The sequence below is a fragment of the Osmerus mordax genome, chromosome 3 (genome assembly GCF_038355195.1).
Source record: "Osmerus mordax isolate fOsmMor3 chromosome 3, fOsmMor3.pri, whole genome shotgun sequence".
In the NCBI taxonomy this organism is placed as follows: Eukaryota; Metazoa; Chordata; class Actinopteri; order Osmeriformes; family Osmeridae; genus Osmerus; species Osmerus mordax.
In genome coordinates, this window is record NC_090052.1 from 9,053,198 (window position 1) to 9,065,475 (window position 12,278).

The window sequence follows — 12,278 nt, forward strand, 5'->3', positions numbered from 1 at the left end:
TTGTTCACAATGTGTGCTTCATGTTTTGGCTACTCGCAATGTTTTTGTGGCTATCTTGTTGTTATGATCAGTGACCTATGCACTTTGTAAAGCTCTCTCTTGGAAGTCGCTTTGGATAAAAGCGTCTGCTAAATGAATACATGTAAATGTAAAGAGGTGCTGAGATATGACCTCACTTCTTTTATGGTGGCTTGGTTGACGACTTTGATTGGCTGTTCCAGTCAAAAGGTTTAGATAATCAAAACATGTGATGTCTTTTGTGAGGCTTGGTCTGAAGATGATCTGTGCCAAATTTGGTGAAGATTGGACAAACCTTATAGGAGAGGTAGCGAAAAAACGTTATATTCAAAATGGCGGCCACATCAATTCAGCCACATCAATTTGATTGGCTGTAACTAACAAACGGTTGCGAGCGGATAACTTTTGTGAGGCTTGGTCTGAAGATCATCTGTGGCAATTTTGAAGAAGATTCGACAAGAATTGTAGGAGTAGTAGCGAAAAAACGCTTTTCCTTAACATTCAAAATGGCGGAGAATCTATAAAACTGGGTATGACGTCAGAGTGCATTGGACTCGTCTTGATCCAGGGAATACAACAATACCTAATTTTGGAAAATGAGGCATATGGTTCAAAAGTAACGTCTGTAAACACATCTTCAACTTTGACCCATTGGTGGCGCTAGATGGTTGGAATGGGAGACATGAAACTTGGTGAAATTGATGAGGGGACTGGTCCCAAAGAGTGTGCCAAGTTTCACAACTTCTGACAATACGGTTCTAAGGGCTGCCATAGACTCCCATGGCAGAAGAAGATGTGTAATAATAATAAATATAGCTGCAAGCAGCAATGGAGGGGCCAAGCAGTCCAGAGCAGGACATGGCCTCCATAGCACTTGTGCAACAATTAAGTCACAACAACCTGTTGCACTCATGCAACACACCAAGTTTGGTTGAAATATATGTTTGCGTTCAAAAGTACTGAGAGTTCAAAGTTATTTTTCTGGTATAACACTGCAGGCCTCCTCTGCTCCTCATGGGAACGATGGAACCCAAGTTTGGTGACAATCGCGCAAATGGTTGCTGAGATATGCTCTTGCGCCTCGTTTGGCGGCTTCGCCACCGCTTTTGATCGTCTCTACCGAACAAACGTTTTTGGAAATTTAAAATTCATCTGATTCCTTTTGTGAAACTAGGTCTAAAGATCATCTTTGCCAAATTTGGTAAACATTGGACAAAAATTGGGGCGTGCAAAAGGTTTTTACACTTTTCCATGAAATCCAAAATGGCGGCCACGTCCATTCGAATTTTTTGAAAAGTTATTAATAGTCAGGCTTGATATCTCACAAGACATCAACAGACAAATAAATTACTTTATTAAGGTAAACACTTCAACAGATATTAGCCAAAACACGTTTATGCTTCCGGCCACGCCCCCTTTTAGTCACGACACAATCTTTGGAGGACATCCTCAGAATAAGGTTCCGAGGCGGCGTACCAAATTTAGTTTCACTGCCTCAAACAACTGTTGAGATATGACTTCACTTCCTGTTTGGTGGCTTTTCTGCTGATTTTGATTGGCTGTCACGGACAAACGGTTGTGGGTATCAAAATGCTCTACCATAACTTTGGTCTGAAGAGCATATCTGGTAATTTTGAAGAAGATTTGACAAAGATTGTAGGAGGAGTAGGCTTTCAAAGGTTTTTGATAAAACCGGAAATAGCGGAAAATCTATATAACCGGAAATTGACCCCATAGGGTGTGTTGAACTCGTCTTGGTCCAGGGAATCCAATGGTACCTCATTTTGAAAATGGGTCATACGGTTTAAAAGTTGCGTGTGTAAACACAAGTCCAACTTTGACCCATTGGTGGCGCTAGAGTGCCCAAGTATGGGACATGAAACTTTGTGAATTGGACCAGGGGACTGTCCCTAATGAGTGTGCCAAATTTCACAACTTTCGACTTAGCGCTTCTAGGGCCTGCCATTGACACCCAGTCCTAAGAATAATAATAATAATAATACTACCAATTACAATAGGTGCCTCGCAGCTTCGCTGCTTGGCCCCTAAATATAGCTGCAAGCAGCGATGCGGGTTCCTCCGCAAAATGGCAAAATATTATAAACATGTACACTGTAGAAGATCGAGACTTGGACAACAAGAGAGCAAAACTACTTCATGTTTGGCCAACAACAATAGGCTGAACGGGGATTTTAACTCATGAGCATAAGGTTACTAGTCAGTCTCTCTAGCCTCTCTGCTACACACCAACTGCTGAGATTTTATGATTAGTAAGGGCTGAGTATTAACTTTTTATAGGATACTGAAACTCTTCTTGAGTTGATCTCTTTCCAGACTCTCAGTCAATGCACAACTAACAATAGTCATGTGGGCAACTGGGCTAGGGCAGCGCTCATATTCAGCTCCTTGCGAGAATAGCCTGTGACAGTACAGCAGCCAACTCTCTGGTCCCATTAAACTACACAACATGCACAATCAGGGTGACCAACAAGATTATATTAACTAACAAACAATAACATTACAAACATCTAACTGAACGAACACAACAACTGAAATCCCTTGCACGGCTGTTGTAACCAAACTATTTTCCACAAGTCTTTGCGTTTTTTGACATGCCGCACTGCATGCTGGGTACCCAAGGGTGCTGACGCTGATTATCTAGCTGTGCTCCGACTGCGTGATATGAGTATTAGTTTTTGGTCAGCTTTGGGACAAAGGTTAAGAAACGGTTGACATTTCAAGGTGAAATTGCGCATGGTATTTCAGAATGATGTCTGCCTGTTTGCCTGTTTAACTAAACAAGTAATAAAAATTATGACAGGCCAAAAGACTGTGCCTGGATTCAAACCTGTTACTTGCACTTTGTAGGACACCGTCTCAACCCATTGAGCTACCCTCAAGGATGAGAATGCATGGTCAGTTACTGTACAAAAAAAAGAAGCCGTTTCTCCTGTAGCACGGATTGTTCGATTCGGCCAAAGTTTAAACAGCTGTAATTCAATGATCTTTTCACATATCAAGGTGATATTGCGCATGGTACTTCAGAACGATGTCATCCTGTTTAACTAAACAGATATTCAAATTTAAGACAGGCTCAACCACTGTGGCAGGATTCAAACCTATGACCTTATACTTAGCAGGTCACTGTCCCAGCCCATTGAGCTATTCTCAGTGTTGAATATTGTCATGTTCAGTTACTGTATGAAAAAGTAAGCTGTTTCTCCTGTGGTAAGCGTTGTTAGATTCAGCCAAGGTTGAAACATCTGTAATTCAATCATATTTTGACATACCAAGGTGAAATTGTTTATGGTACTTCAGAGTGATGTAATCTTGAACCCTATTAGGTTTGAAAAACCATCATTCAAAATGACATTTGATTTAGTGACACAAATTGTATTGAGGCAATGTGGACATTTACATAAGTACACCCCTTTCAGCCATTTTGTATTTGATTCAACTGTTTTAAGTAACTTTTTTAGATGATACATATCTGTTCAAAATTTCAAGTCAATTAGAGCTTTGGTTCAAGAGAAGAGGAATTTTGAAGGTTTTCCCAAATTATCACTGTACAGGAAAATCCATCATGGCGGACCATATGGGTCCTTGAGGCTTTTTTGTTTCTCATGAAAAATGAGCCATGCACACCAAGTTTCAGAAGAATTGGAGCAATGGGGTGGAAACTAACGAATACAATAGGTTCCCTCCTACCGGAGGAACCCTAATAAGAAAAGGTAAAAACACTTAAGGTGGCTTCGCGGCTTGGCCACCAATTTTGACATCTAGAAGGAGCGGGGGCGCCGTGAGCGCTGAGCGAGCAGGTACGAGTATTGAGTTGTCGTCTATGGAAAATGATGGATAAAGCAAAAAAGCTGTCGGGGGCTAAAATTAGAAAAATAGGGAAAAGGAGATGGCATGTCAAGGGACGCGACAGCAGTTACATAAGTGGATGGATTTGGCTGTCAGTTGGCTGAGCGGTGAGGGAGTCGGGCTAGTAATCCGAAGGTTGCCAGTTCGATTCCCGGTCATGCAAACTGACGTTGTGTCCTTGGGCAAGGCACTTCACCCTACTTGCCTCGGGGGAATGTCCCTGTACTTACTGTAAGTCGCTCTGGATAAGAGCGTCTGCTAAATGACTAAATGTAATGGATGGTGAAAGGCAACAGGTAGGATTTAAAGTGTGACGTCTGTGCTTGGAGGCTTGCAAATATTCATGTTAACAGACTAGCTAGCATTTGCTAACACTAGAAATGTAGCAGCCAAATTTGGTTTTAAGGCTGGTTTAGAATATGCAAAACCGAGGTTGCTGAGCTGAAAACTGGAAAATATAAGGTAGCATGTACAATAAATGACAAGAATCTGGAAAACATAACTAATACAATAACTCTGGTTTACAATGGAATCATGCATAGATGTGCTACCAAACTTGGAGACTTGCAAATATTCATGTTAACAGACTGTTCTCAGACTAGCTAGTGTTTGCTAATGTGAGCTAAAGTGGTGTTGCTTACAGATGAAGTCTGATTAGTTATAATGCCAAATCGAAATAACTTAACATGTTTTGTTATAGGCTAATCTTGCCATTGCGAATGAAAAATGCATTTCTGTATCAAAACCCTGCATATGTGGAAAATATAACAATTAGCCTATGTCTGACAGTGGGGACGTAGTAAACCAATCAGAATGCAAATTTAAACATCTGCAAAGCATATGCTCGAATGCCATCAATGATGATTTATTTGTTGAAATGAAAATAAAGTACAAGAAAAAAGTGGGCTACAATAATGTGGTTGCCAGGGGGGCAACCAGGGGTGATGATTAGATTACCACTTGTCACAATTTGGTTGCCACAATTTGTCGGTTCTATGGCAGCCCATAGAACCGTATGGTGCAAAGTTTTGTCGACCACTGAAGCACTATAGCGCCACCAAGGGGTCAAAGTCGGAGGTGTGTTTACGCCCATAACTTGTGAACCGTAAGATCATTTTTCTTAAGTGAGGTATCATAGGATTCTTTAGATGTAGACGATTCGACTGGACCCTATGACGTCACTGTCGTCATGAAGGTTTTTCCGTCATTTGTATTTTATGAAAAGCCTACTTTTTCGAAATCCTCCTAGGCCATTGCTCCGATTTTCATGAAAATCGTAACAGATCATCTTCAGACTATGCCGACGAAAAATCTTTAACATTGATAAGTCAAACTGTTCACGAATACGGTTTACCGTATGGAGAAGAAACTTTGGAAATGTCATCAAAAGCATGTCATCTAATCACAATCACCTTGATATGTCAAAATATTACTGAATTACAGCTGTTTGTACTTGGGTCAAATCTGACACTGCTTGCCACAGGAGACATCGCTTACTTTTTTTATTCAGTAACTGAACACAGCAATTCCCAGCAGTGAGAATAGCTCACTGGGATAAGACAGGCTCCTTTGAAACACAAGGTCATAGGATCGAATCCAGCCACAGTCATCAAGCATGTCATGATACTGGATTATCTATTTAGCAAAGCCAGGTATGCCACAGTAGCTGTCTAGCAATATAATCATAATGGAAAAGATAAATGTTTCATTCTCAGGGGATTTATACTCAAGAAGAGTCAGATTTGTAGATATAACGCTGCTACATCTAGCCAGCACATTGTATTTCTTGCATCGTAAATTCTGAACAGTTTGACCCAAAATCACAAGATTGCACTCTCTGATTCTTTGTGGCATACCAAGTCGTGAAATATTACTCTTTCCCTCGTCGGCCATTTCGAATTTTGTATTAAAATGACATATTTACTGAACGCATTGGCTTATTGTTACAAAACTCGGTATACGTCTTTTGCACAACGCCATGAAGGTAATCAAAAGTTTCGGGATAGCGCCACCATGTTGCCAAAAAGTATAATGCAATTTTAAAAAAGCGAATATTTTATTAAAAGTTTTGCTTTGCTTCTTTAGCTACAACATTTCCATATTGAGTGATGCTTGGCCCCTTCATTGCTGTTTGCTTCTATATTCAGGGTTCCTCCGGTAGGATGGAACCTATTGTTTTTGTTAGTATTCCAATTATAAATTTTCCTCTTCTCCGCTAAATGGCTCAATAGCTCAAAAAGTCCTCGACCCGATTTTTTCAAATTTGGCCAAATGATACAACAGGTCACTCACTACTCCCAGACCGCTAATGGCCCATGTACTCCCATAGGTGGCGCTATAAGCTACACCCAAAGTCTACGTGATTTCCCAGCGCCCCATTACTCCAAAATGCCTGAAAATTGGTATACATGCCTTATTTCTCATGGGGAACAAAAAAGTCTCATGAACCCATAAGGTCCGCCATGATAGATTTTGATGTACTGTCCAAATTTGGTACAGCCTTCAAAACCCTTCTCCTCAGGAACCATAGATCCAATCAATTTGAAATTTGTTACAGATTTGTAGAATACATGTCTTTCTATAGGGGTTAAAATTGAATAAGGAATGCAATGCAAAATGAATGAAAGAAGTGTATTTACAGTCAGGAAAATAAGTATTTGAACACCCTGCTATTTTGCAAGTTCTTCCACTTAGAAATCATGGAGGGGTCTGAAATTGTCATCGTAGGTGCATGTCCACTGTGAGAGACATGATCTTAAAAAAAAATCCAGAAATCAGAATGTATGATTTTTTTACTATTTATTTGTATGATACAGCTGCAAATAAGTATTTGAACACCTGTCCATCAGCTAGAATTCTGACCCTCAAAGACCTGTTAGTCTGCCTTTAAAATGTCCACCTCCACTACATTTATTATCCTAAATTAGATGCACCTGTTTGAGGTCTTTAGCTGCATAAAGCCACCTGTCCACCCCATACAATCAGTAAGAATCCAACTACTAACATGGCCAAGACCAAAGAGCTGTCCAAAGACACTAGAGACAAAATTGTACACCTCCACAAGGCTGGAAAGGGCTACGGGGAAATTGCCAAGCAGCTTGGTGAGAAAAGGTCCACTGTTGGAGCAATCATTAGAAAATGGAAGAAGCTAAACATGACTGTCAATCTCCCTCGGACTGGGGCTCCATGCAAGATCTCACCTCGTGGGGTTTCAATGATCCTAAGGAAGGTGAGAAATCAGCCCAGAACTACACGGGAGGAGCTGGTCAATGACCTGAAAAGAGCTGGGACCACAGTTTCCAAGGTTACTGTTGGTAATACACTGAGACGTCATGGTTTGAAATCATACATGGCACGGAAGGTTCCCTTGCTTAAACCAGCACATGTCCAGGCACGTCTTAAGTTTGCCAATGACCATTTGGATGATCCAGAGGAGTCATGGGAGAAAGTCATGTGGTCAGATGAGACCAAAATAGAACTTTGGGGTCATAATTCCACTAAACGTGTTTGGAGGAAGAAGAATGATGAGTACCATCCCAAGAACACCATCCCTACTGTGAAGCATGGGGGTGGTAGCATCATGCTTTGGGGGTGTTTTTCTGAACATGGGACAGGGCGACTGCACTGTATTAAGGAGAGGATGACCGGGGCCATGTATTGCGAGATTTTGGGGAACAACCTCCTTCCCTCAGTTAGAGCATTAAAGATGGGTCGAGGCTGGGTCTTCCAACATGACAATGACCCGAAGCACACAGCCAGGATAACCAAGGAGTGGCTCCGTAAGAAGCATATCAAGGTTCTGGCGTGGCCTAGCCAGTCTCCAGACCTAAACCCAATAGAGAATCTTTGGAGGAAGCTCAAACTCAAACCTGACTGATCTAGATAAGATCTGTGTGGAGGAGTGGGCCAAAATCCCTCCTGCAGTGTGTGCATACCTGGTAAAAAACTACAGGAAACGTTTGACCTCTTATTGCAAACAAAGGCTACTGTACCAAATATTAACATTGACTTTCTCAGGTGTTCAAATACGTATTTGCAGCTGTATCATACAAATACAGGGCGTCAGGTGGCTGAGCGGTGAGGGAGTCGGGCTAGTAATCCGAAGGTTGCCAGTTCGATTCCCGGTCATGCCAACTGACGTTGTGTCCTTGGGCAAGGCACTTCACCCTACTTGCCTCGGGGGAATGTCCCTGTACTTACTGTAAGTCGCTCTGGATAAGAGCGTCTGCTAAATGTCTAAATGTAAATGTAAATAAATAGTTTAAAAAATCATACATTGTGATTTCTGGATTTTTTTTAGATTATGTCTCACAGTGGACATGCACCTACAATGACAATTTCAGACCCCTCCATGATTGCTAAGTGGGAGAACTTGCAAAATAGCAGGGTGTTCAAATACTTATTTTCCTCACTGTATGTATAACCCTTTTCAAACCTTATTGCCTTAAAGATGACATCATTCTGAAGTACCATACACAATTTCACCTTGATATGTCAAAATATGATTGAATTCAATTGAATTGCTCCACAGCGCGCGCAGACTCATCCTGCCCCTTAACACACGTGCAAGCTTGGCGAGACACAGGCACATCCTTCCTGGAAATTGTGGGCTGACCAAGACCCCACCTTCACTCCTTGCTCCTGTTTCATTTAGCTTCCAATTGCAGCACGCCGTTATGAATATAAATTATCTTTCAGGGCGGCCATTGCTGTTTTCAACTGGAATCGCCTGATAGCCGTGTTGGAGGCAGCCACGTTCGGTAAGTCATCATACCCATTTTTACACATTTTAAGCTATAATCAATGATTGGGTTCGCGAAAGTACACTACTACTATGGTGAAGTTTTGAGCACTTTTAGACCTTTAGATTGTGAGTTTGAAGTGAAGGAAAACCGGACTCGAAAAGTAGCTAGCTTTTTTCTTCTGTTTATAATTAGTTAATCATTTTGCATTTTGGCAAATTCTTCACCAAAAAGGTTGAGGAGGGCTAGCCTGGCTCTGCCCTCCTACGTACTTCCGCTCAATTTTGATTCTGTACTAGGTCTGGGATTTCGGTGTATTAGTCGGTTTTCAGAAACAAATTTTTTATAGGGCCAATCAGCGAACAGAGAGAGTGGCTGAGAACGATGACGATGTCGTGCACTAGTTTGAGTTGTAGTTCAGTAATGGCGGCGGAGAAAGATGCGAGTGAAGCTATTTGGTCGGTTGTGGCAACGCTGCCGAATATCCAAAAGTTAAAGCCGGAGCAAGAAAACTCCTTGCTGAGTTTTGTTAGTGGCCATGATGTTGTGGCACTCCTCCCCATGGGGTTCGGGAAAAGTTTGATTTTCCAGCTACGGCAGCTAGCTCTGTTACAGTAGTGGTGAAGGATTTGGCTAAGGCGAACGCTAGCAATTTGTTATGGCAGATCAGAGTGGCTCTGGGCAGAGCCAATAGTTTTAAACTTCATCAGAATACCCGCCTTCAAGGAAGTTAACGCTTGTCAATGGAGCGATCCCAGACCCTCTGTACAAATGAAATGTACGAGGGTCTGGTTAGGACCAGGCTAGAGGAGGGCAGCCTTTCGGAGAAAATGCGATTCCCGACAGACCTGTCGGCTCAGAATTGTGATTTGGATTGTGAAAGTCTTTGTAATTGGAGTGAGTTCGGATGGCAGTGAGACCGCATTGGCTAAGGCGGCAGCCATGTTTTGGTCGCGTCATGTTCACCATTTTATTTACAGTTCGGTCATTTCTACCCCAAAAATGTTGAGCAGGGCAGCCTCAAGAGATGTGGGATTGTGCATCAGTCAAATATAATTTTGACTGATGGTTTTTCAAACATAATAGGGTTCAAGATGACATCACTCTAAAGTACCATAAACAATTTCACTTTGCTATGTCAAAATAAGATTGAATTAGAGCTGTTTAATCTTTGGCCGAATTTTACAATGCTTGCCACAGGAGAAACAGCTTACTTTTTTATACAGTAACTGACTGAAGGAATTGCCAACACTGAGATTAGCTTAATGGGTTGAGACAGTGTACTCCAAAGTGCAAGGTCATAGGTTGAAATCCAGACACGGCCTTAGGGCCTGTCATGATACTGATTATCTGTTTAGTTAAGCAGAATGACATCATTCTGAAGTACCATGCGCAATTTCACCTTAGAATGTCAAAAGATGATTGAATTACAGCTGCTTAAACTTTGTCCCAAAGCCGACCACAGTTAATACTCTGCCCTTTCTATTCATAAAATCTCATCAGTTGGTATGTAGCAGAGGATAGAGAGACTGACTTGCAACCTCATGCTCGAGTTCGAATCCCCATTCAGCCTGGTGTTCTTTGCCATGCATGAATCAATTTTGCTCTCTTGTTGTCCAACTCCTGACCTTCTAAAATGTACACTTTTATAATATTTTGCCGAGGAACCCGCATTGCTGCTTGCAGCTATATTTTAATTTTATTTTTTACAGTGACTCAGATGGTATAATTTTGTCAGAATGAGAAATGACTATAGAATTACTCAATTATTTGTCATTCTAATACTCATACTACAATGACTAGGTTTGCACACCTACTGCTTATTGGTTGTGTGTGGTAAAACCATGAAACTGATTCTTGTTTATTTCCATGAAAAAAAGTAAACTGTCACAATACAGTCTTGCGGTATATGCATGCATTTATGGAAAATTCTGGGAACATAAAACTGACTTTGCCTTTGAACCAAACAAATCGCATTGTTCAGTCATGAGTTAAAGAAAGGAACACATCCAGATGGAACTAGACTGATGTAGATCATTGACAGATGTGAACCTTTGGTATTTACATTTTTAGTATTTACAATCTATTTACATTTGCTCTACACAGACCTTTCTATCAACACTACACATAAACCTGTATTTTAACTCTACACAGACACACACACACACACACACACACACCTGTTCGCTCCCATAGTTTGAAAGTTCCCATGACATCTTAGACATACATTCTATACACACAGGATCGCAATATACTGAAACATATAAATTAATGAAATACAAAACACAAGAAAAAACATGAACCAATCACTGTTGTCTGCAATGTTCTTAAACTTTCCGTGTTGGTGTTCTGACACCACATGAATGCAGTATAATTTAACTGTGTGTTGATGATGTTTCTTCCATCCGTTTGAGCACCAGAGGGCAAATACTTCAAATTGACAGTTCAGGCATGTAAGTGGTACCGAAATGAGGCACCAACATTTTCGTTCTGATTCGGTCCGGTACATACCGGTCATATAGGTATAGCCATTTTGGCACTGGGTTTTAGTACCCAACCCTAGTAACAATTCCTATAGCCAACATTAGTCAAAGCAGAAGGGTTCCATCCTGTTCTGGTTCTACGGTATGGATGGAGAGAGCTGTCAGTGGTTCTGGAGGGGGCTTTACCTGGTGTGGCAAGCCTCAGGTTCTGCTGGAGGGAGAGGGCCAGCTGCCGACTGAGCAGAGACGATGCCATGGCTCTGAGTGACAAAGCGAGGTAGAGACGAGGGCAGAGTGATAGAAGGGAGGACGGACAGTCCTTGACACCTGCCTTCCCGTCACCTAAAGAGACTGTGAGAGAAAGGAGAGCAGGGGAGGAAAAAGAGAGGAGTGTGAAGGGAGGAAAAAGGGGAGGGAGGGCAGTCCATCAATGATAAGTTGACAGGATTAGTGATTAGACAGACAGAAAGAATGCACAGTGCAAAAGTCATGCACAGTGCAAAAGGAAAACTCAGTCCAAAGTGAGTCCAAAGCATTACACAACCTGTACTTCAGTCGCTTGGTCGCACTACACACGCATAAGCACACAAATCTGCGTCCTCAGTATCTCAGCCAGTAATCAGCCACTACTATCCAGTTTTAGTTTAGGCTTACTGATTGTCGCATTGGAAGTGGAACCATTAGAACATCTGACCACAGATCAGCAGACATAATCAGAGAAGTCCATCCTGCCACGCTACAAGTCTGACAGCCTGCTCTGGCTTGCAGCATTGTATGTGTCTGCAAGTGTCTGTTTGTATGTGTTTTGAGGCTGTGATTTTATGTGAATAAATGTCTATTTGCATGTCTGTGTTTGTGTATTTGGTCATCTGTGTGTATATTGGGGTAGGGTTGGGTAGATTTCCATTTTAGAACCGGTTCCAAATTTCCAAGAACAGTGGATTCGACAAGACACGCGTTTCTTCTGCATTGTCGCTGCTACGGTTAAGCCATTCACATGGCTGACTGGTTGACTTCACAGCTTAAATATAAAAATACAAAAAGGTTTCTAGCCTACTGCCTGTCAATTAAAAGATCGTCCGACAAAATGAAATTACAAATGGCAGAATGGGGCACAAAAAAGGCAAAACTAATTTGTGAGATCTCCGAGACATTTTGTGGTGAAATG

At 41.6% G+C, this 12,278-nt stretch overlaps 1 protein-coding gene across 2 annotated transcripts in view; it reads right to left on the bottom strand.

Annotated features, from left to right (window-relative positions):
- Positions 1–12,278, bottom strand: part of abat (4-aminobutyrate aminotransferase) — an 85,400-nt gene that overhangs the window by 45,314 nt on the left and 27,808 nt on the right. For both annotated transcript variants that reach the window (XM_067232410.1, XM_067232409.1), the window contains one exon: positions 11,297–11,461. In XM_067232410.1, the coding sequence (XP_067088511.1) occupies positions 11,297–11,366 (70 nt within the window). In that variant the 5' untranslated portion in view covers positions 11,367–11,461. The remainder of the gene's footprint in view (positions 1–11,296; positions 11,462–12,278) is intronic.